This window comes from Leopardus geoffroyi, chromosome C1 (genome assembly GCF_018350155.1).
Source record: "Leopardus geoffroyi isolate Oge1 chromosome C1, O.geoffroyi_Oge1_pat1.0, whole genome shotgun sequence".
In the NCBI taxonomy this organism is placed as follows: domain Eukaryota; kingdom Metazoa; phylum Chordata; class Mammalia; order Carnivora; family Felidae; genus Leopardus; species Leopardus geoffroyi.
The window spans coordinates 18,465,065-18,490,887 of record NC_059328.1 but is presented as its reverse complement, the minus strand read 5'-3'; the positions used below and the strand labels follow the sequence as shown (position 1 = coordinate 18,490,887).

The window sequence follows — 25,823 nt, the reverse complement described above, 5'->3', positions numbered from 1 at the left end:
AATGAAGTCTTTGACACAGTTCTCACTTCTTCCTCAAGATGATTTACCAACCCGTGTCCCTGAGGACCCTACACCACGATTCCGTTATCCCCTCCCGTTCATCCTGTACAATAAGGCCACGTGAATCAGACACTTTTGTGACTCAAATCACATCATCTTCCACAAAAATGCCCACTGCCACACCTGTCCTTCAGGTGAAGCTCAAGCTTCACCTTTAAGAAATCTTTCTAGATCACTCTAGCCCAAACCAGTTACCTGTCCTCTCACCTTCTACTCTGGCTTCTCAGACTCTGATGTCAACACAAATCATCAGAAGATCATGTCAAAATGCAGCTTTGGCTCCAGAAGATCTGGGGTAGGGCTCAAGATTCTCCATCTCTTACAAACTCCAAGGGCATAGCAAGCCTGTGCCACTTACTTAACAATGAATACTGAGTTGCCTTGTGATCTCTTAAATTGTTACTGTGTATTATCAGTTTCCTATTCATATCCCTGCACAGTTATCTCCTGAGCTAGCCTGTAACTTCAACTGAGATGGCATACATTTTTTCATCTTACCATAGGACCTCATCTGCTACAGATGCTTTACTATTTATTAGCTTTCCATTGATTGCTAACAATGAAAGCCTCTGAGTTACAAAAAACGTGCTCCAGGTTATTAGCATAGAAAAAAAAATATATTTATTAAAGTCAAAGCTTCTTGATTAATGCTTCTCAAAAATTTAAATTAGTTCTCCAAGTGAACTTGGAACATAGCTAGCAAATTACAGAAGCCACTATAGCAAACTCTGAGAATTGCCTGCCCAGTATCCATTCTCCTACTTCTTACTGCTGATAGAAGTCCCATTTATAAAACGGGAGTGGGGCGCCTGGGTGGCTCAGGCCGTTAAGCGTCTGACTTCAGCTCAGGTCATGATCTCGCGGTTTGTGAGTTCGAGCCCTGCGTTGGGTTCTGTGCTGACAGCTCAGAGCCTGGAGCCTGCTTCGGATTCTATGTCCCCCCCTCTCTCTCTCTCTCTCTGCCCCTCCCCCTGCCCACGCTCTGTCTCTCTGACTCTCAAAAATGAATAAACGTTTTTAAAAAAAGTTTTAATTTAAAAAGTAAAATAAAAGAGGGGCACCTGGGTGGTTCATTTGGTTAAGTGTTGGACTTCAGCTCAGGTCATGATCTCGAAGTTTCTGAGTTCAAGCCCCACGTTGGGCTCTGTGCTCACAATTCAGAGCCTGGAGCCTGCTTCAAATTCTGTGTCTCACTCTCTCTGCCCCTCCCCTGCTCACCCTGTGTCTATCTCTCTCAAAAATAAAAGAAACATTAAACATTAAAAAAGAAAGAAAGAATTCCCATTTTTGATCAGGTATCCATTCTGTCCTTCCCCCAAGGGACACAGGGGAGGATGACCCAATCCCCAATACTAGGAGTAAATCCTGACTAATCCTAAGCCAGTCATGATAGCTCCATTCCTCTTGCCAGTGATTAGTGGCAGACCTGGTGACTAGCCCCAGGTCTGGTGGACAAGAGTCGCATGAGAAGAGTTTCCTGCTCTTAAAAGAAAGACAGCAGAAGAGGAAACCTTGAATGTGAAACCTCTGGCTGCTGTGGCCAACTTGACGGTAGCCAGAGGCTGCAACCAACCCCAAGAAAGAGCAGAACTGAGAAATGCAGATTTGTGTGGGATAAACAGCTAATATACCAAGTGAAAAACTGTATACTGCAGTAAGTGCCAAGAGGAAAGCAAAGTAGCAAGAGTGAGGGTGAAGAGCACCGACTTTGGATGGTCCTAAGAGCTCTCTTAGAGCTAAAGAAAGACAAGGAGTCCGCCATGCAAAGCGCCAGCATGAGTACGACAGAAAGTGGTATTGGCAGGGGCCAGATCATGAGTTTCTAGACCAAATTAAGGAGTCTGAATTTTACGTTTACAAAGGGAACAATTTATTCTCCCATGTAACAAATGTTGGCCCAGCGCCTGTGGCGCAGAAAGAAACCACTGCACACGATGGTTCATCAGCAAGGTCTCTGGAAGCAGAGTGTCTGGTTTGATATATGGGTCCTTCTGCTTAACCTGCTGTGTGATATTGGTACCTACTTAACCTCTCTGGGACTCAGCTTCCTTATATGTCAAATGGGGAATAATACTACCTCATAGTTAGGAGATTAAATGAGTTAATATGACAGTCTCTTAAAACACTGCCCAGCATCTGGTTAGTGCTCAGTAACAAAGTATGTGCTAAGTAGAGAACAATTTCCAGGCTTCACTGAGCTTGGGGGAAATGCCAGAGAGCAGGGTGGTAACGGGATACCACTGAAGGGTAGGGGCATATGAGGGCAACATCCAACTTCCTTTTTAAGACAATAAGTAACACTTGCTACCATATGGAGAGCAGGCTGGGGGCACGGAGCTGGTGGAGAACGTACACTGGGAGATTCAGAATGTAGCCTGGATTAGGGGCGCCTGGGTGGCTCAGTCGGTTAAGCGTCCAACTTCAGCTCAGGTCGTGATCTCATGGTCCGTGGGTTCGAGCCCCGCGTCGGGCTCGGTGCCGTCGGTTCGGAGCCTGGAGCCTGCTTCGGATTCTGTGTCTCCCTCTCTCTCTGCCCCTCCCCCACTCACGCTCTATCAAAAAAATGAATAAACGTTAAAAAAAAAAAAATTAGAATGTGGCCTGGATTCAAGGCAATGGAGCTGGAGAGAAATGCATGGATTAAACTGAACCAAGAGGATACAACCCTAAAGACTTGTGGGTGGATGACCTGCATGTGGGAAGTGAAGTCAAAAAAGAAATCAAAGAACTAGATTTCTGGTTTGAGGAACTGGGTAGAGGAAAGCCTCAAGATAGGGGTGGGGGTGTGCCTTTACTTTGCTGGAAGACAGAGCAATCCCTCAAGAGATGACCATACAACTACCACCATGGCTTGGAAATATTTCTCAAGTGTGAAAGGCTACAAACCAACACTGACCCTGTTGACCTCAGGACACACTTGAGGAGAGGTGGGGGGAGGGTTATGACTTGATATACTTCTGCACTGCTTGGTTTCTTTTTTTTTTTTTTTTTTTTGGATTTAAGAACATTCTAAAAGAAAATGTTCAAAATGTTTACCCATTTTATTCCTGTCCCTAACCACTGCCAAAATACTAAACTGCTTAAAGATGACAGAACTTTTTTAGAATTCTTCATATTGCTTGAAAAAATGCTGAATGCAAAGTAATCGGTAATTAATGACAGTTGAGAAAGATTCTATTGAGGACATCTGTTCTGTTACATATTGGAAACATATGCTGAAAATGAAAACAAAAGTTCTAATCTATACTCAAATCAAATCTGAAATGTCTCAGCTAGAATCGTTTGCTAAAACAAAGTGTCAGATATACAGTGACCAGACTTTACATCTAAGCACAACAAAACTATAGCAAAAACAAGTTCTGCTGCAATGTTTCATTTACATTCACCCATCAAAAGCCTAAGATAGGAGGAACAAAGTCTATTATCTCTTCAGAGAAAATTATATGCCACATGTAATTAAAAATACTAAATGCCAAGTCAGGAAAAAAAAAAAAAAAAGACGACCAAAAGTAGAACCCCTTTTCCCATCTGGATCAAACTGGATTCTACTCCCCACAGGAATCAAACACAACAAATGAAACGTCACAAAGTGGCCTACGAACAAGCTAACAGCTACTGTTTCATTTAGCAGCTTCTATCTCACTTGAGATGCACTATTATGAAAACGCTTTACATATAGTAATTTTCACAATAACCATATGAAGTTAGGTATTATTTTCCTCATATTTCAGATAAGGAAACAGACTTTGAGAAGCTTAAGTAACCCGTCTTAGGTCCTACAACTGAGGAGTAGCAGAACCGAGTTTGATGGCTGAGGTCCATGCTACTAACCATTCTCATAATTTCTTACACCTAGGTTAGAAAGAGACGCTGGACTCCTACCTGCTTAATCTCATGACTTTGGGGTACAACCACCACCTCACTCATATGCACATTACTACCAAGATAAATCCCCTGACCTACAATCAATACAATGTAATTGACAAATTTCATTTCAAATTTTCTAGGAGCCATATTTTAAAGAGTAAAAAAGAAACACATGAAACTACTTTAAATAACATCTTACTTAATTCTATGTATCTAAGACATTATTTCAACACGTAAATGACACAAAAAAATATTACATTCTTTTCTTTGTACTCAATCTTTGAATTCTGGTATATATTTTATAGTACATCTCAATTCAAACGAAACACATTTCAAGCACTCAAAAGCCACATATGGCTAGTGGCTCTCACACTGGTCAGCAGACGTCTAGAGAAAAAGCCTCTGAATAACCAACACCAAGGTCACCAAGACCACATACTAAAGGTCATGTACCTGAACTCATCAAATCAACATTCAAGCTCTCAGAAATGATTTCTTCTTATTCCAAACAAATTTTAACAAGTTTGTCTACCTGACTTACCAAACTACAACAGATGACAACAGAAAAGTAAAGGAAATGGACTGCATGAACACAGCTGAGCGGGCAAAGAAAGAAACAGAAAACACACAACATAAATACACACAGGCGTGCACACATAAAAAGGAGATCTAGGTTCAAACACCGTAACAGTTGATGACCCTTAGCAAAAAGGCAAAAACAGTCTTCCATACCTCAACAGTTCCCCAGGACAAGGTAGCATTATGGAATTCATCAGAATGCTGGCATTAAGTGGCAGTTAAATTCAGCATTTTAAGGGACACCTGGGTGGCTAAGTCGGTTAAGCATCCAACTTTGGCTCAGGTCACGGGTCTCACAGTTCATGAGTTCGAGCCCCAAACTGGGCTCTGTGCTGCCTGTGCAGAGCCTGCTTGGGATTCGTTCTCTCTCTCTCTCTCTCTCTCTCTCTCTCTCTCTCTCTCTCTCTTCTCTCATTCACTCAAAACAAATAAACTTTAAAAAAAACAAATCAATTTGAAAACTCTCTGTACCATCTTTGCAATTTTCCTATAAATCTAAAACTACCCTAAAATTATAAACTTACCTTGAAAAAAACAATTTGAGGGGCACCTGGGTGGCCCAGTTGGTTAAGTATCCAACCTCGGCTCAAGTCATGATCTCACAGTTCGTGGGTTCGATCCCAACATTGGGCTCTCTGCTCTCAGCACAGAGCCTGCTTCAGATCCTCTGTCCTCCCCCATCTCTCCCCCACCCCCACTTCTCTTTCTCAAAAATAAATAAACATAAAAAAAATTTCTGAGGGGTGCCTGGCTGGCTCAGTCAGTAGAGCATGTGACTCTTGATCTTGGGGTTATGAGTTCAAGCCCCACATTGGGTACAGAGTTTACTTTAAAATCTTTTAAAAAATAAAAAGAAGGGGTGCCTGGGTGGCTCAGTTGGCTAAGTGTCCAACTCTTAATTTTGGCTCAGGTCTTGATCTCACAGTTTGTGGGTTTGAGCCCCACGTTGGGCTCTGCACTGACAGCATGGAGCCTGCTTGGGATTCTCTCTCTCTCTCCCTCTCTCTCTCAAAATAAATAAACCTTAAAAAAAAAAAAAAAAAAAAAAAGGAAAAGAAAAAGAAAAAAAAACAGTTTGAGGCTTCTGGTATGGTCAAATAGTTCCCACAAATCAACCCTCTACCCCGATAACAATGATAACTTCCACACAAAAGCAACCACTTGTTGGGGCGCCTGGGTGGCTCAGTCGGTTAAGCAGCCGACCTCGGTCCAGGTCATGATCTCACGGTTCGTGGGTTCGAGCCCCACATCAGGCTCTGTGCTGACCAGCTTGGAGCCTGGAGCTGCTTCGGATTCTGTGTCTCCTTCTCTCTCTGCCCCTCCCCCACTTGTGTGTGCGCTCTCTCTCTCTCTCTCTCTGTCTCTCAAAAAATAAATAAATGTTAAAAAAATTTTTTTTTTTACATAAAAAAAAAAGCAACCACTTGTGGGCACTGGAGAGTAAACAAAAACAGCAGACATCGGAGGGGAGCTGACACTTGGAAGAAAGGAAATACGCTGCACAATTTTCCCCAATTTTTATCTTTTAATCTTGTGCCATGCAGGGCAGCTAAAACTCCAAAAGGTTCTGCTGGCTTGAAGAACAGCATTCAAAGCACCACTGGAAAATAAGGCAGAACACCATAAAAAAGACAGTGGGAGAACCAGAGCCCTAAAATCTGCATAAAACTCTGCCTAAATCTCTAGCTAATGCCCAGCACACACAGGCACAGTACAGAATCCAAGCAGAGCAGCTAACAGAACTGAACTGAAATTTGAGCTGCCACCCATCATGGGGGAAAGAGTTTTGCACTTTGAGTTCAGTTCGTTCCTGCTTTAAAAAAAAGAAGCAGCAGCAAAATCCATACTCTTCAAAGGAACACAACCAAATCCAAAGCTTCTACAACTTGTCGTTCACAATATCCAGAATGCAATCCAAAATTATTCCCAGGAAGAAAACAGGAAAACACAACCCATTCTCAAGAGAAAAAAATAATCACATAATCATGGACACACCCTTTGTTGACCCAAAGGGTATAATTTGCAGGCAAGGATTTTCAAGCGGTTATTATCACTACGCTCAAGAACTTAACAAAATATAGATGTTCATCATAAAGGAAGATATAAAATTTCAGTAAAGACTGAAAAGAAAATGGAAATACAAGAACTACAAAACATACTATCTGAAAATTTTTTAAACCACTACATGGGCTTAACAGTAGAACAGAGAAAAGAAAGAGAAAGGTTTATGAATGGGAAGACAGATCCAAGAAATTAATCAGAAGAATTTTTTTTAAGGTGAAAATATCAACAGTCTCAAAGACCCATGGGAAAATATCAAAAGGCCTACATTTTTAATTAGAGTCTCAGAAGGAGAGAAAGAAAAAGAATGAGGCATAAAAAATTTTTCAAGAAAAAATGGCCAAACTTTTCCCAAATAAAGACAAATCTACAGATGCAATAAATTTCATGAACATCAAGATTAATATAAAGAAAGTGACAGTGAGGTTAATCACAATTAAAATGCTAAAAAGCAAAAAAATAAAAAAAATAAAATAGTTGGGGGAAAAAAAAACACACTGCATACAAACAATGATTGGAATGACAGTGGAATTTTCATCAGAAATAACAGAGGCCAGAAAATATGGAACATTTTTTAAATGCTTAAATAAAAATAACAACAAAAATCACCCCAAAATCTTATATCCACCAAAAATATCTTTAAAGAATGGAAATAAAATCAAGGCATTTTCAGATAAAACTATGTAGAATTTGCATGTCTGACATTTAAATAACTGAATGTCTGGAATATAGAAAACTAACTTATGCTTATTAATATTGTCATGATTATATTACTATAAAAAGAAACACGTGCCCTTTACAATCAGCCATTCGCACTTTGGTCACATACAAAAAATGAATCTCCACCTTTTTCATTGTAAGACTCATTCTTTTAACATATTGTAAACAAAGGCAAATTCACTGGGGCGCCTGGGTGGCTCAGTCAGTTGGGTGTCCGACTCTTTAATCTCAACTCAGGTCTTGATCTCAGGGTTGTGGGTTCAAGCCCCTCGCTGGGCTCCATGCTGGGCGTGAAGCCTACTTCAAACAAACAAACAAACAACAACAAAGATACATTCACTAACTTCCAGAGTCTTCCTCTATCAGCTGAAGACAAGTATGTTGGGGTTGGGGGGAGCGGGGAAGGGAGGGGTGAAATTCTTATGCTAGTCAAAATCCAGCAGCCCACTTTCACTAAGGGCTTTAAAATACACACGCTATAGTATCAACTACATTCAGAAAGAGTCCTGAGAGTAAAAGAAAACTTCCTCCCCCATCTGTGTATGGCAGCTACCTGATTTTAGTGGATGAGAGGAATTTCTCTTCATCAACAAGTTCCCAGACCTAGAAATTCCAGTAAGAGTTCGGAAGTAGGGTCAAAAATCCAACTTCTCCCTTTGTAAAAAATATGAATTCTCCATGAAGTTCTTTTTTAAGAGATTACACTTTAGATAAACAAAATAAAAATAAAGAATTCAGAGAATAAATAAGGTATGTGAGCGACTTTAACAACAGACTGACATGACACGGTTATGCACAGGATATTGGCTATAAAGATATTCATCACAGTACTGCTTAATAGCTAAATTTTGGACCTGTAAATGACTAAGAACAGTGGAATAATAATGATAACAATGAACAATGAAAAAGTGCATTCATAAAAGTGCTACAGAATTTTAACATAAAATATTAGCAATCAATAAGCATATGAAAGAATGAATCATTCTCTGGTATTTTATTTGGGATTATCTGTGTTTAAAGTTTTCACTAAAATATCTTACAAAATAAAATTTTTAAAATTATATATACCCAGGGTGCCTGGGTGGCTCAGTCAGTTGAGAATCTGACTCCAGCTCAGGTCATGATCCTGTGGTGTGTGAGTTTGAGTTCCACATCGGGCTCACCCTGCTGTCAGCATGGAGCCCATTGCGGATCCTATGTCCCCCTCTCTCTCTCTCTCTGACCCTCCCCTGCTCACGCTCTCTCTCTCAAAATAAATAAAAAAATTTTTAAAAAATTACAAATAGGGGCGCCTGGGTGGCGCAGTCGGTTAAGCGTCCGACTTCAGCCAGGTCACGATCTCGCAGCCCGTGAGTTCGAGCCCCGTGTCGGGCTCTGGGCTGATGGCTCAGAGCCTGGAGCCTGTTTCCGATTCTGTGTCTCCCTCTCTCTCTGCCCCTCCCCCGTTCATGCTCTGTCTCTCTCTGTCCCAAAAATAAATAAACGTTGGGAAAAAAAAAAATTTTTTTTAATTACAAATAAAAAAATAAAATTATCATTCAACAATGTACCGTAGCTGCAAAAGTTAACATTTGGGATTCTTGTCTATCTTCCTGGCTAGCCTAAAATCAGTATCAAATATCTGAATAGTACAAGATAGCATGTTTATTACTGAAATTTTTACTTGCTATTTCAACACACAGGTGCATTAAATATGATAAAGGCAAATTCTAACTTACAAGAGTTCTGTATCTGTCTTATTTTAGACATACAAACAAAACCTTCCCTTTATCTTTTAAGTAGCTGATTTTCAGGTAGTTCATTTGGAAAATAGAACATACTTCTAGTCAAAGAATTCACTCATGAAATATTCTTCATTTCTCGGACAAACTGCCCTCATTGTCACTGAGAATTTTTTTATTTAAAGAGAATTTTTATTAGCTCCATTTGTATTTGTTTTCTGATAAACTGCATCTAATTATGAGAATTCAATTATCTGGATCAGACTTTGAAATCTCAGGTCTCAACTTTCTGTCTGGACCTAAATACCCAAGACTAAGGCTACTCTGGCATATAAAATAAATCTGGACTAGACTGGACATCAGTTGTAAGAAACACACCCACTTTACAGATGAGAACAACAATTTGAACCTGGTCTTCCAGTTATGTAATTTGAAGACTCTAGGCCTTTAAACCCATCTGTTATTAAGTTTAGATCAATGGCTATCTAGTGAGCCCTAATCATAAAACCCAAATTACAGGTCTCAAGCTCAATAATTGAATACTATTTTTATCTCTGGCATTTTACTATGAGGTAACACAGAACCCAACACCAAAAACAGATTTAAAATTCTCTTGCATTCATCTATCCCCAGACTACACATACCAATTTGCCCAAAAACTCTTATAGATATTTACTGAATTAGTGAGTTTTCCCCTATATAAAGATTGTGTTGGGTGGAAAATATGAAAGATGAAGTAAACAGTCCCTGATCCTTGACCTCCTAGAATTCACATTCTGGCCCGCAACAAAGATATGATGAGAAATGACTGAGACGAGGGTCAGAAACATACAAACACCAAATGTTCCAGACAGACAGGAGGAAGGATTAGCTCAGCTGAGGGAGGCACAAGGTCAAAGAAGGAGCTAAACCTTGGAGGGCATTTGGTTTCAGGAGCTAAAACCCTTGAAATTATATGTTAAGCTACACTTTTTACAGAGTTTGGTGTACTCCAAAATATTTATAATGAAATACACCATAAAGGTGCATGCATCGTTCTTCTCTCCAGAAGCACAGCACATTCCTAAGTGCCTGAATGCGTCCGCATGCTTGCCAAGAGCTCTGAGGAGGAGCACAGAAGCTGAAAACAGTTATTGTCAGTAATAATGTTTTGGGGGGCTTTTAAGAGTCTTTATTTGTGAACAACATGTGCTCTGGCCAGAAACAGATTTATTCCTTCATTCTGCTCTACAATATCTACCACCAACCAATCAGAAGAGTCTTAATACCACTTGACCACACAGGGATCTGACTTCATGGTTAAAAACCGAATAAAGCCAAGAAAATACTATGTAAGACAGACGCTTCTTACAAAAAGACGAAAGAGTCTAGCCTCACAGTAAAAATACATGTGAAAAAGACCTAAGGTTAAAATCACCGAAGAGAAGAGAAGAGAAGAGAAGAGAAGAGAAGAGAAGAGAAGAGAAGAGAAGATTGGAGAAAAGAATTGGGAATAGGAAAATGGCAACAGGGTCAAGAAACTAAAGAAACGAATATATTTACAACCTCCCTCAAAAAAGATATAAGCAACTATTCTTTCTACAGAAAGCAGAATGTGTGTGTGCGTGCGTGTGTGTGTGTGTGTGTGTGTGTGTGTGTGTGTGTGTTTTAAAGAAAGATTCCTCATAAATGGTCTGGTTTTTCTTTAAGGGACAAAAGAAGACAGACCACAGGATTAATCAGTTTCATAGCCTTTTAAGTGAGCCAAAAAAAAAAAAAAAAAAAGCGAAACCAAATGAAACAAACAAAAAACCCCAAATCCAAAAGCACTGGCTGATCTCATTAGCTTTGCTTAAGAAACTTTATAGATGTGACTTCACTCCTGGATTACACTTCTATATTTAGTTTATACCTAATATGGATAAAGTCCCGAACTAACAGTCATTTCCTCTCTCCACAAAAAGAAACTTCCTTGCTTTTTTTTCTATTAACAATGCAAAGATTACTGTAGGCTCCTCTAACGGGAGAGGAGGTTAAAAAAAAAGAACACAAAGAAAAATATTAACAACTTGGTATGTTACTTCTGTTAAACTCAGACTGCTTGGACACATCTAAATTGTAAAGCAATCCTAAAATCAAATATGTGATGTTCCAGTCAAGTTCCTTAACAAGTTTATGAATAAACCCTTTACAGAACTTTACAATACTAATTAACCAGGCCCCCAAAATGCACAGAGGTGAGGTAATGGAAATTTTAGTTTCCTTTCAAATTTAACCAAGAGAACTGAAAGAAACCAAACTCATTTAACGAACCATCTAGACTTGCTGGTTGTCAGTATGTTTTAGAAATACCCTTAAACATTCTCAGAATGTTCTCTTTTATTTTTTTATTTTTCAGGGTGACTGAATACAGCAAAGAGTGAAAACAAAACTACGTTAGGTAAACATTCAAGTTTCAAATAAAGAAAAAATATAAACACAAAAGCTCTTAGTGGTTAAGAGTCAGGCTCTGGATAACAAAGACCTCCGTACAAATACTTACTAGCCCTGCAGCCACACACAAGCAATGGCCTCTCTAAGCTTCGTGTGTAAAATAGTATTGATAGTACCTATTTCAGAGTTTATAGGAGGATTAAATTCGCTAACATGTAAAGGGCGTGGCACACCATGCCTGGACCAGAGTAAATATACAATGCTCTCTAATATCTTATGCCTCTTTTTCTGACTTTAACAGAAAAACAAAAACTTACTGCTCATTTTCATGTATCAGTGTACTCTTATACAGGAATAAATTAAGTGGTTTCAAGGAGCTTAAAACACTATCATAAAATGAAGGGTTTTAAAATCAGTTTACGATCCTTACATCACCTATTAATTACAGCCATGCTAAAGTTTTATCATCATCCCATTGTGGTCTAAAGTGGAATTAAAAAACAACAACAATAACAATCTTAGGGTCTAGAAATAAACTAAGAATTAGGAAACTTCAACTCTCTCTACTCTTACCCCCTTAAAAATTACTAAGCATAAAACCTGTCAATCTACACTAGCTCAATTTCTTCTGCTACAAATTAAATAGAACCTAATCTCTCCTAAACATGTCTGTACCTCCCATAAAGAAAGCATTAGATAATGGGGCACCTGGGTGGCTCAGTCAGTTAAGTGTCTGACTTTGGCTCAGGTCATGATCTCGTGGTTCGTGGGATCGAGCCCCATGTCCGGCTCTGTGCTGACAGTGCAGAGCCTGCTTGAGATTCTTCACTCTCCCTCCGCTTCCCTCCCTCACGCTTGCTCTTTCTCTCTTCCTCTCTCTCTCAAAAATAAGTAAACATTAAAAAAAAAGAAAGAAAGCATTAGATAAATGTCAGTTAATGTATGACCAGTTCAACTTTGTAAGTGAAAATGTAGTAGCACAAGGCACTATTATACCAAATCCATAATTCACAGAACCACTAGACAGATTCAATAAGCCACAGATTATTCCTCCACTTCTTTTATGCTCTCACAAAAAATGGAAGGAAGGAAGGAAGGGAGGAAGGGAGGGAGGGAGACACTCCTACTAATAATAAACTCTTAAAACTTTAGCTACTAGTCCAGAAACAGCTGCTGAGGCAGAGTCTAAGGTGGCAGAGTCCAATCTGAATGTCCTTTAGTTATCTAGAAAGTGTCAACAGGATCATGGTTCACTTAATTCAGGAATAAATTTGAGACTAATCTTGAATTTTTTTTCTAATTATATCTGCTCTTCTGATAAAGAATGGAAAGTTCTCCACCTATTTATTTGTAGTAGCAGCCTGGCAGATGCTTCTCTTAGCAACATCCTGGAGATTGAAACCACATGTGTTGAACAAATAAACCAACCATGAGCCAGTAGAGTCTTAACTCAGCATGCCAAAGGCCCATGTAATAATAATAAGCAAATAATGCTTAGTATATGCCAGACCTTAAGTGTTTTCCTTGTATTAATTCTTGTAATCTTTACAAAAGCCCAAGAAGTAGATGCCATTACCCTAGTAGAGACACTAAGGCAGCTAGCGAAAGGCAGAACCAATATTGACACAGTCCACATGAGTTCCAGAGACGATGCTCTTAACCACTATGCGACGACAACATAAAGATCCAGTCTTCCAATAGACAACTCAATTGCCTACTTGCAATATTTATTCTAACCATCTTCAACTCTGAAATAGACTATTTAGTGCCACATAGAAAATATAAATGATACTTCAACTCGATAATCATCCCCTGGCTCTGACTCTGGGCTCTCAAATCTCAAATATTACCAAGGATAGAAAGAACATTTACAAGCAACACCAAAGGCAGCACTATAATCTAGCACAGGGGTCCCTGCTCAGTCATCAAGACAGTGATGGCGACTCTTCAGCCCTCTGGCTGTCAAGCCACATATTCAGGGCCAGGACGCAGTCACGGACTCTCCCCTCGCTCTTTTTTATTGTACGAGGGGAAAAAAGTAAATCTGTTCACTTCAACCTAAAATAAGAGTCATTCTGAGGCACTAAATCAAAACAGCCATAATGCACTGAGCCCAGTGATTTGCATCACAGTCTATTTCTCTGGCTTTTTTTTTTTTTTTTAATTTTTTTTTTCATTGTTTATTTATTTTTGGGACAGAGAGAGACAGAGCATGAACGGGGGAGGGGCAGAGAGAGAGGGAGACACAGAATCGGAAACAGGCTCCAGGCTCCGAGCCATCAGCCCAGAGCCTGACGCGGGGCTCGAACTCACGGACCGCGAGATCGTGACCTGGCTGAAGTCGGACGCTTCACCGACTGCGCCACCCAGGCGCCCCTCTCTGGCTTCTTGTTTGAAAATTTCTGTGAATTTCATAAGCATTTGCTTTTCCCCAATCACCCATTTTATATCTTCTTTTCCCACCAGCCTCCTCTGGAATCAACCCTGAGCACGGGGGTTGTTGTGGGGTGGGGGGGGGGGAAGCTTCTGTATATTCCTTCAGCAAACATTTTATTGAGTCAACACAAGTAATGCAGTTAGCCCAGTGCCTGGCACACAGAAAGCACCCATATGTGTTTATATTATTTCAATTAAATATGAAATAATCTTCTACATATTTATCCTACCTCATGCGTTTGGGAAATGCAACCCAAAAATAAGTCAGTGGTAATAAGCACATCTATTCTAAATATACACAAAACAGACCTTCCTCACTGAAAAAGGCCTCCCAGTCGGTGAATCAGGAGACTCTCATGGGAACTATTTTCCCCTCCAATATGATGATGTAGTGTTCTTTCCAACATTATAGCCCTTTCAGCTCATAATTTTTAGAAATGCCTCCCCTTAAAATGTCTCCTCTTCTGACTACCAACCTGTTCCTTCCGCATAGCCAGGTCTCGCGTTAGAGCTGGCATTACACATGGGCTCTGCTGGTACTTTTCTTTTCTCTCTTCTACCCACTCTGCTATGGCTTTCCCACCAGGACTCCACCAAGGCTGCTGCTGTGTTGCCAACGACTTCCAGGCAATAAATCAAACAGACATTCATCTTACTTGACACAAATGGTCACTCCCTCCTTCTTAAAAGCCTCTCCTGGCTTCTTTGGTACCCCACTCTTGTAGCTTTCCTCTCCCCACACTGCCTTATTGCAACTCCTCCCTGTTCTCCTTTTTCAGCTTCTCTATTACACAACCCCTAAGTGTTGAGAGTTTCTTAGAACTTGGTCCTGGGCATTTTTCCCTACTGCTCCTCATTCACCTGGTGAATGGTCTCACACTTTAAATACTATATAAGCAGCTATATGTAACAAGTCCCAACTTTCTCTACCCTGCCTAGGCCTTTTTTTTTTTTTTTTTTAAGTTTGAGAGAGAGGGCGCGCATGAGTAGGGGAGGGGCAGAGAGAGGGAGAAAGAGAATCTCAAGCAGGCTCTGCATTGTCAGCACAGAACCCAACACAGGGCTCGAACCCATGAACTGTGAGATCATGACCTGAGCCAAAATCAAGAGCAGGATGCCTAACCAACTGAACCACCCAGGCACTACCACCCCCAGACCTCTTTCTGGTTGTGGTTGTTTGCTTTAACATTTTATTTATTTTTAAGAGGGGGAGAGAGAGAGAGAGAGAGAGAGAAGAGGGGCAGACAGAGGGAGACACAGAGTCCAAAGCAGGCTCCAGGCTCTGAGCTGTCAGCACAGAGCCTGACACAGGGCTCGAACCCACGAACCAAGAGATCATGATCTGAGCCAAAGTCACACGCTCAACCAACTGAGCCGCCCAGGTGCCCCTAGACCTCTTTCAGAACATGAGATCTGTATATCCAACTTTCTACTAGACATATCCACTTGACATCTCGGTCATCCCAGACTCCAGAAGGCAAAACATGAACACTGTCTGCTCCTCCTCCTCCAATAAAAAGCACCGCTCTCAACCAGTGAATCTGATTAGAAACTCACATACAACTCCTTTGCTAGCTTCCTATTGACTCCACCTCCAAAATGTATCTCAAATCCACTCTCTTCTCCCCATCACCACCCCAATCCAAGCCATCATCATCTGTCTCGACTACAATGGCCTCCAAATAGGTTGCCTTGTTCCTACTCTCGCCTCTCCGCATTTCGTAGTGGGGAGACTACTCATATCAAAATGCACATCAAACCGTGGCACTCCGTTGCTTAAAATGTTTTGAGAACTGCTCTTTTTACTAAGGATAAAAGTCACATGACCTACAAAGACCTCCATGATGTAGCCCATCTCCATCTCACTCTGCACCTCAATTCTGTTCCCTCTATTCCAGTCACACTCTCAATTTGTTGAGTATTTCCAGCCTTTACATGCATCAATTCTTCCAGCCTGGAATCCTATTCCCCTCATTCTTCTCTTAATTACTATGCGTCCTACATGTCATTTCTCAGAGAAGGCCCCACTCAGCTTCCATCTAAATTAGATTTCCTGGCATTTCTTCTCAAGAAATGCCCTATTCTTGTCTTTAATGTAATTATATGCTGTCTGTGTTTGTGTATTTCTTTAACATAAGCTTCTCCCACTAGACAAAAGATTACAGGAGGTCTTAAAATTTATCATGTCAAAAACGACACTCCTGATCTTCGCCCGGTCAGAACTAGCTCTCCGCAGCCTTCCCCGTCTCAATCAGTGGCAACTTCGTCATTCTGTAATTTCTTCAGAACAAAAATCTCCTAATCAGACTACTTCTCACCTTAGCCCAAGCCACCAATCTCCTGCCTGAATTACTAAATAGCTAATTGGACTCTCTGCTTCTGACCATGCTTCCTTCTAGGCTATTCTCCACAAGGCTAGCCAAAGGTCCTGTTAAATCAAAAACAGCACCCCCTACTATTCTGTACTCCGTACCCTACTGGAGTTTTCTTTCCAGCACTTATCACTAGTGGACATAATTTATGGTCTGCCTCCCCCAACTGAATATGAAAGCCATGAAACTCCTTGATGTAGCCAAAGCCCCACAACAACGACCTCACTATCTGTTACGTTGACTGAATGAAAAAGTGACTGAATGAAAAAGTAACAATTTATTCCTCTGGGCAGGCAGAAATTGGAGGTGGGGTAGGGGCTGGAGAAGTCAAAGGTATTTCAAATGAAGGAAACACCAGCAAAAGTCTTGCCTGGAGACACAGAAGTACAGGGCATATTCAGGATGAGTCTAGCTAGAATTTGAGGTAAATTTACAGCTGCTGTGGGAGATAAGACTGGAAACCCAGTTGGGTCATGATCTGAAAGGCTCTGCCTGCCAGATCAAGGAGCTGTATCTAATTCAATAAACAACTAGACAAAGTAGGCTCCATTTAACGTTTGAGGCAAGAAGTATCAGTTTCATTTTAGATAGATAAAAATTACAGAATATTAACACATAACTAAGTTACTGAGGGAAAAGATTCAAGTTTCTTTAAACAGCTAATAATATACCATACTTAGTAGGTTCCAGAGTACTAAGTACCTTTCATCTGTCAGCACACAACATAAACATGTCACTTGTGTCTAAGTCTGTTAGTTACCAAATAAATCATTTCTTAAGGTCTTAATTCAACTGCATCTTAAAAAGCACAAGCCAAAAAGTCGCTATACTGTATATGAAAATGCCATCATCAACCATGGCTCATTCACTCACCGTCTAACTCTCCATCAGGGGATACTGTGAGCTCCTTAAAGACCAGAAACCTGCTCTCACGCCTTTATGTCTCCAGCACTGACTACAGAGAATGTATTCAATTAACGTTTGCTTTTATTAATATCTCTATATTGTGCTGGACCATTTCCAGGCAAAGATTCTATCTTATATCCTCTAGCTGTACAATGGGTACCTACTACAAGATTAAAGAGGAAAATTAATACTAAAATATAATTTGGATTTTCAGAACAGATTTCTCCTAAAGAGCACAGAGGGGCAGGCTACCTTCAAGCCATTTAATCAGTATCTTTTCTATGAGCAATTCTAGGTATTGGCAAATTTCACAACAAAAAGGGCTTGCTTACTTGCAGCAGAAATCAGAGTAAATGCTCTTTTAGGGTCATTAGGAAGATAAATCCAGATACAATCTGAGTTTCTTTGGGAAAAAAAAACTAAATAAAGTATATTTCCTTTAAATCAACTCACAACTCAATACATGTTACATACTATTTTTCATTCATCCAAGTATTCTGCTGTCATAAAGAACGTTAAAATGCTCTCATCAATAATTCTTGCAAGTTTATGGAAAAGACTATGATATATAACAAAATAGAAACAGCAGCCATTTCCAGAAGGAAGGGTTTTATTTGGTAATTTTTTTAGTAATTTTATTTATTTAGTAATTTTATTTTATGTGTGCTTTCCTGTGTTTTCTAGGTTGTCTACAGTAAACACATATGGTTTGTATAATTGGGGAAAAAACACATTTTTTTTTTTTTTTTAATTTGAGAGAGTGCTGCAAGCAGGAGAGGGACAGAGGGAGAGAGAGAATCTTAAGCATGAGATCGACATGGGGCTCGATCTCATGATCCAGGGATCATGACCTGAACCAAAATCAAGAGTTGGGTGCTCAAATGGACTGAGCCACCTAGATGCCCCCCAAAAAAACATTTTTCAAAGAGCACATTATGTATAAAACGAATATACTAGGAAGCAGAAAGGAAATGGCATTACTTTCCAAATTTCGGGTCAATATTTAAACTGAAGCAGACAAAAGTTAGATACTACTTATGCTAAGTGATTAAAAAAACAGGATTTGTAACCAAGGGTACTGCCGAAAACTACAAAATGTAAATAAAGCTTGTGTTACTGATGGCTAGCCACAGTTTTTACACGACTTAGTGAAGGATCAACAGCCCTAAACACTTTCAAGCCAAAATTCTGGATCCCCGTGTTAACTAAAACATGCTGTGCATTAGAACCCCACACTCTTCCTAAGCGTGTGTCTTTGAACACTTTTCAATTCTGTCTTGGGCATCTGTATGTCTGAGGCTAAAATTTCATTTCTACAGTCCGAACACCTTCCTTTTCTCTGTCAGTCCACTGTCACGGACGGACACCCCACCACGCTGCCAGCTTCCTTAGGAGCGCGACAGCCTCCTTCAGTTCGTGTTCAGTTTTTAAAGAACTTTCCCTCTTGTCACCTACCACCAGGCCTCCACCCCCAAAATAAAGGAACTGGTTCTTAGCAGAGGAAAACAGGTGGCAGAACTCACATACCCTTAAAAGTTCTTAATTACTTCAGCTTTCACCTAATTACTTGCTGTTCTATTCTCCAACGTTTGCTCAGATTCTCTTTCTTCTCTCACACATACAAATAAATAGCTATGTGGCATGGTGCAAATTATTGCAGATGATTGACATGTTTATAACTCTATCATGAGAGCTAAATCCTTTTCGTAAGGATGAGTTATTGCACATGTAAAGCTGGAATGATTTGATCACAAAAAGAGAAGCGGGGGGGGGGGGGGGGAATCTGTTATACCCCTTTACTTAGGGCCACAATGTATTTCAACTTCAAGAAAAGCAAAAACAAACAAACAAAAAATCTAGGAGACAAAATATATGCATGATGAACTCAGTTCGGTATCTGGCCGTGGTTCTAATATTGTTACTTCTTCAAAACATTAACCATTAAAGTTTAAAATACTCCTAGTCCACCTTTGGCACAACTTTCAAATACTATCTTGCTTATCTATGTTAAGTTGTTATTTTCATAAATTTAAACGAATACAGTTTCCTGGTTTTAAATAAAGGTGGGGGGGGGGGGAACCACAAACCAAACAAGACTAATTGATATTCCTTATACCAATACTCAGTACTGAGCACTGAGGGATAAAAGCCAAGTCTCAATAGACAAGAGGATTAAAAGTTCCAAGAGAATTCACAAACCGATGCCCTGAATTAAATTTAGATTCCCGTTAATTCATACTTGGATGGTTTGTAATCATGACCTTGGTGTTATTTTCCTTGAGAAACTCCCTTTCCATTCTCTACCAGAGCCTCTAAAATGAGCAAACTCATCTTAACTTACCCCTAACTTGATCAAAATCTTAAATTAAGGCTTTAATCACACTTCCCATCCGGCCTCGCACATTTCCCTTTTATGGACTCACTAATTCCCTATCCAGGAGACACCTGACATGAGGATCCACAACACTAATGAAACAGGAAGTGGGAAAGTCTTGCTCACCATCCTTTTACTGGCTTCCAGGCATCTCTGTAAGCATCCTTTCAAACCAACCAACTTTCAGTGACAGCCAGGTCCTCCCCACTGCCTCCTTCCCATCATGATTCATACTACGTACAGCTTCTCACGTGTCCAGTCCCCTGCCTCAGCAGTCTCCTGTCTCTTCCCCATTTGGGGCCCCATTCTCTCAGAATTTTACAGTTAACCAGAATCGTGACCTTGGCCTTTGCCGAGAGTAGCACTGTTCAGTCTTCAGGAACAGGTCACACAACATGTAAAAAGAATACAGTTCTCATTCATTTCTATCTTCTGAATTTTCCCCTCTGGAAACCTCAAAGGAATGGCAAACCAGTTAGATCCAAGGTGACACGGTCTTAATGTTGAATTTGTTTTTGTTCAATTATCAGAACAAAGCTCTCCACATCACTTCTTACAGAAAACATATTTGATGTGCGTTTAAAAAGGAGGTTGAAGACCGCCTTTGATACAAAATATAAAGAACTCACTCTATACTGGCAAAACAGTTGACAGTTTGCCCGTCTGTATACTCAACTACACCCTCCCAAATGCCACTGAGAAGTTGGTGAATAGACAGCAATCCAAAAAATAGGGAAGTGTTGGAAAAATAAACAAGGCTGAAGAAGTTTTATGAGCAAAAACCTAAATTAGGTTTCAATAGTCTATCCTTGGGGTGGGTGCCTGGGTGGCTGGGCTCAGTCGATTAAGTGTCTCTTAATTTTGGCTCAGGTCGTGATCTCATGGCTCATGAGATCAACCGCGCTGACAGTGCGGAGCCTGCTTGGGATTCTCTCTCTCCCTCTGTGTCTGCCCCTCTCCCACTTGTCTCTCTCAAAATAAATAAATAAACATTATTAGGAAGGCAGCTCAGACTACCCTAATTAATACACAGAGATTAGCAGTTAATCCCCTCAGCAACCCTATAAAATTGTTGTTATTATTACCCTAATATTAGAGGTCAGGAAACTGAGGCACTGAGAACTTAAGAAACTTGCCTGATACATTACGAGAAGCCAGATTCAAGCCAAGCAGTCTGGCTCCAGGGTCCACACACACTGGAGACCCTGCCAAATAGCTCAAAAGAAACAGTTATTCTTGTGTGTTATGCCACCCTGCACCAGATTAATTTTTTACAACCACCACCCCAATCCCAGCAGTTTAGCGACCATTGCCAACAGTGACTGTCCCAGTTCAAAATCGTACACCAAGTTTAAATTCCAGCCCACAAAACTAAACTCTACAAAGGGACTCCTTCTACGCTGAGATCAGAACTACCATCACAGCAAACCAAAGCCACCAGTGGAGACTGGGGAGACAGCAGGGCCAACAGGAGTTGGGCTTATACAAGCCAAAGAAAAAAAAACAAAAACCCAGTCTCTTTTCAATTTCTCTCATTGTGTGATTCAATAATTAAGATTTTTACTTAATACAGAAATCTTGGTTCCCAAATTCTGAACATGGCCAAGAAGAAATACTGGTGGAAAACACAGAAGACACAAGAAAAGACTAGAAGTACTACCAACTGGAGGGGGAAGAAAAGTGAATAAAACCACATAGGGTTTTGGAGGCAAAGGACCAAGGTTTGAGACTCAGGCTATGAGTATCTAAGTAAGTAGTTCCCAATTCCAAAGCACGTCAACACGTATACAAACAGCAAAGTGCTAAGAAAAAAAGGAAACAATCTCATTTCAAACATTCAAACCATCTTATGTTCCAGGCACTTAGAATAATAAATATACAGACCTTATCTTAAAAAGAAACTTAAGCTCTATCTAGTACGGGAGATCTGCATATAAATACACACATACAAAATGACACCCAACTAGCATTTATTTTCTGCATATCAGATACTGTTCTAAGCTTATTACATGCTCCATATATCAACTAATTTATTCCTATGAGCTTGGTCTATTAATATCCTAACTGCACAGATGAGGCACAGAGAGTTTTAAGTAATGTGTCCTGAGACACACAATTAGTAAGTGAACAAATTGGATTAGAAATTTTCATTATATTCAAATTATAAGGGACCTTATGCCTTTGCTAAAGGGTCTGAACTTCTTCCTGTTGATTAGTGGTTCCCAACTGGTGTTGGTACATCAAAATATACATGCACCAGGCCCCTCTTGGTGGGGGAAGAAGGCCCTCCCACAGTTGGGAGGATGTCTTATCCTCTGCGTGTTGGCGTCAACAAACCCAAATGGAGAACTGCTTTTATACAGGTGATGAGGAGCCTCTAGGCTCAGGGGCAGACAACTCCAAAAACAGAAAGAAAATGTAGCTGTGAGTCTAGTCACACTAGCTGGGAAGGTCCTGGCCTATTTCTCTTAAATTTAAATCTACCTAAACGGGTAAGCTCAATATCCTTTTCACTCATGTGCCTGAAGTGTAGATAACAGTTTTTGGCTACACACTCGGATACCTCTTGGCAGAATAATTAACGCTGTTTCACATAACCATGCTGAACAACCCTGGCCTCTGCCCCCTCACTACTTTCAAAATAACTATACTTACAAGGGTATCTTCCCCCATTTGCATTTCCCATATATAGGTTTCAAGAAGAAATCAAGAGAACCGTTTACCAAAAAAGAAGAAAGAGAAGACTCTTTACCACCATTTACCTGGCCCTTTTTTTCCCCCTTTGAAACAACTATCCTGGTTGATATCAGTACACCGCTTTACCTACGCGGAATCACAGGGCAGCAGAAAACAGCTCACCTCTTGCTTCACAAATGAAGGAAGTAAACAACTTCCAGTTGGGAAAACAACTGCCCAGTGAGTGCAGAACTATGACTTGAACCCTGGGTCTCTGCCACCAAGTCCTGGGAGACAGGCTGACAATGAGTGGTAAGCTGGACTCTTGTAGTTATGCATAGAAGAAGTATAATCACCACACCTCACCCACCGTTTCAGATGTTACTGCAAGTTTTATTTAGTGAACCAGAATACACGTCCAACACAAACATGGACAACCGGGAAGCAGTAAGGAAGTAACTCCAGTTCCAGAAAAAAAGTGACATGTCCCTCTCCTAACTGAAGGGTTAAATTAATAGCAGGCAGAGCACGAAGCCTTGATCTCTTCCACTCTAATTCATACACTTCATTTCTTTTTCTTTTTAAAAATTTTTTTAATGTTTATTTATTTTTGAGACAGAGAGAGACAGAGCATGAATGGGGGAGGGTCAGAGAGAGGGAGACACAGAATCTGAAACAGGCTCCAGGCTCTGAGCCGTCAGCACAGAGCCCGACGCGGGGCTCGAACTCAAGGACCGCGAGATCATGACCTGAGCCGAAGTCGGCCGCTTAACCGACTGAGCCACCCAGGCGCCCCTTCATTTCTTTTTCTTGTCTTGTTGTATTGGCTAGGACCTACAGTATAAAGCTAGAAAGAAACCATCACTGATAGTATCCTTATCTGATTCTAAATTTAATGCTACTTCTAAAGTTTCAAGGTTAAGTATCACGGGGTTTTTTAGAACTTAACAGATACACTGTTTTTGGAGTCGATGGGAATTCCTTCCTATTCCTAGCTCAGGAAAACTTTTTTTTTTTTTTTTTTTTTTAATTTTTTTTTTTTTTTCAACTTTTATTTATTTTTTTGGGACAGAGAGAGACAGAGCATGAACGGGGGGAGGGGCAGAGAGAGAGGGAGACACAGAATCAGAAACAGGCTCCAGGCTCTGAGCCATCAGCCCAGAGCCTGACGCGGGGCTCGAACTCACGGACCGCGAGATCGTGACCTGGCTGAAGTCGGACGCTTAACCGACTGCGCCACCCAGGCGCCCCAAGGAAAACTTTTTGAACACTGAACTGATCTGTGACCCACCCTTCTCCCTTCTCCCCACTCCATGCTGCCTTCCACCCTCTTACTTTGTCTTATGTCAGGTTCCTTCCTACATCCTCGGTGCTTCAAAGTTCTAGATCTGCCCCCCAAACGAACAGAATCTTTGAAGATATTCTGGGGGTTCTATACCGGTCAGCTGTTTCAGTTCCCCAAACCAAAATGCTTCTAAACTCTGCCACTGAAAGAAAATCCTAAAACACACACTGTTTTGATCATTTTTCCCTCCCATCTCTCAAACACACCCTTCGAAGTGTCCCCTTCTTTAAAATAAAAACTCGAGGGAACAAAAAAAGGAACAAGATTCTTCTAGATTCCTATTAACTTTCCAATTCACAGCCTGTCTCTGAAGAAGTCTGCTTAAGTAAGTGACTAAGAGAATCTCAAGGATTTTGAAGTTTTGAGGGAGGCAGCGGGAGCCAGATGTTCCTAACTTCTACTGTCTCTCCTTTGCTAAAATGAAAAATAGTAAAAGAAAATACGAAAGAGACAGGGGTAGTATTTGCAAGCAAGTAAGGTGGTGGTAGGATATAAACACTGAAAAGACCAGAGGGGAACACCAACCCTTTAAAGCCCAAGCAAGTTATAAACTCTCTCCCTCATCAGTTTTTCTTTCAAAACAAAAGAGCACAATCTTTCCCGAGGCAGCAGCACCGAGCGGAGCAGCCAAAATGTTGCATCATACAAACCACTCCGAGTTTAAGCAACAAGAAACCCAGATGGTGGTAAAACACCTAAGACAGGAAAACCCAAGTTGGGAATCTCGGTCTTTCCCGGAAGCCCAGGAATGTCTGCTTTTTTTTTTTTTTTTTAAGACCGCATCGAAAATTAAAGTTACAGTTTCAAGCCAGCGGGAAGCGAAATGCTCTTTGAGAAAGCGTTCCAAGAAGTTGGGTCCATCACCTCCCGACTGAGAGGCTGCGGCCCCGGCCCGGGTTGGGGGGACCTGGAAGCGAGGGTGGGGTGGGGTCGGGCCGGCGCCAGGGCGGGAGCGGGGCTGGGGGCCGACGGGGCCCACCCCCGCCCGGGGCCCGGAGCGCAGCCGCTCTTCCCACCCGGACGCGGGACGACGGTCTGGCGTCGGCCGGAGCCCGCGCAGCTGGAGGCGGTGACCGCCGCCCCGCGTGCGGGCTGCCGGGGGTCCCGGTCCCGCCCCGGCTCCCCCGACCGGCCTGGGCGGCGGGAAGGCGCGGGTGGGCCCGAGACAATGGGCTGGGGGCGCGGGAGCAGCCTCTGTGGGCCCGGGAGGCGGGCGCCGCGTGGGGGCGCAGCGGGGGCTCCGCGGCCGGGGAGCGCCCGGTGCGCAGGGACGCCGCCCCCCGCGGTCGGGCGGACGGGCGCCGGGGGCTCGGCGCGGCGGGACGGCGGGCGAGCGCTCACCTTGACGAAGAGCTCGATGACGGGCTCTTTGTCCTCCTCCTTCAGCCCGTTCAGCGGCATCGACAACGCCATGGCCGGCTCGACTGCGCTCAGCGGACGGCGGCGGCGGCTCCTCCTGCTCCCGGGTTACTCCGACTGAGGGTCCCCGCCGCGCTGCGCTGCGCCTCCCTGGACAGTCCCAGCGTCGAGCTCGCCTCAGCCGCTGATGCCCAGCACCGCCCCACGCCCCGCGAGCGACTCGGAGGCGGCCCCAGCCCGAGCCGCTTCAAGCCGCGGGGCGGGGCCGGGGGCGGGGCCGGGGGGCGGGGCCAAGGCCAGGCGCCTCCGGACTCGGGAGGAAAAGAGCGGCTGGAGCTGGGGGGCGTGGCCTGGGGCTGGGGCGGTAAAGCAGCTCAGGCTCGGCGGGTAGGTGGGCGGGACTCCGAGCCCCGCCTCCCGAGGGGGCGGGAGGGAAATTCCCCCGGGGGTCGGAGCCTGACACCGCCTCCCGCCGCAGCGCGGGCGCGTCCTCGCAGCTGCCGCTGGCGCTCTGCCAGGTGACCTCATGCCTTCGGCTGGCCTGGGGAGGCGAGGAGGCGCCTCCCGCTCTGTCCCGCGCTGCAGCCCACTAGACTCACAGCCCTTTCCCCCTTTCCCGCAGCGGCCACCTCCCCAAGTCCTTCTGTTAGGCGGAGCTGCCTTCCGGAGGGACAACTTTTCGGAAAGTTTTCATCCCCTTAGAAACACCTTTTTTTTTTTTCCTCCTCCGACTTCTTCCTTTTTCCTTTGACTCTCCTGTCACTTCTATCTCGGGAGCCAGCATATTGACAAATATTTATGAGGCCCTCGTGTGTTCCAGGCCCCGGGTGGTGAACAGTAGGGACAGGATCCCTCTCCTAGAATCTACAGTCTGGAACTGCAACCCCAGTGCCTGAAGGCTAGTAAGGATTCCCAAGCCGTTGTCTGTGTTCCTC

At 42.3% G+C, this 25,823-nt stretch overlaps 1 protein-coding gene across 1 annotated transcript in view; it reads right to left on the bottom strand.

The window, feature by feature from the left end:
• Window positions 1-25,156, bottom strand: part of CLIC4 (chloride intracellular channel 4) — a 65,626-nt gene extending 40,470 nt beyond the window's left edge. The window contains exon 1 of the mRNA XM_045482223.1: window positions 24,871-25,156. Coding sequence (XP_045338179.1) covers window positions 24,871-24,942 — 72 coding nt within the window. The 5' untranslated portion in view covers window positions 24,943-25,156. The remainder of the gene's footprint in view (window positions 1-24,870) is intronic.
• Window positions 25,157-25,823: the final 667 nt, after the last annotated feature.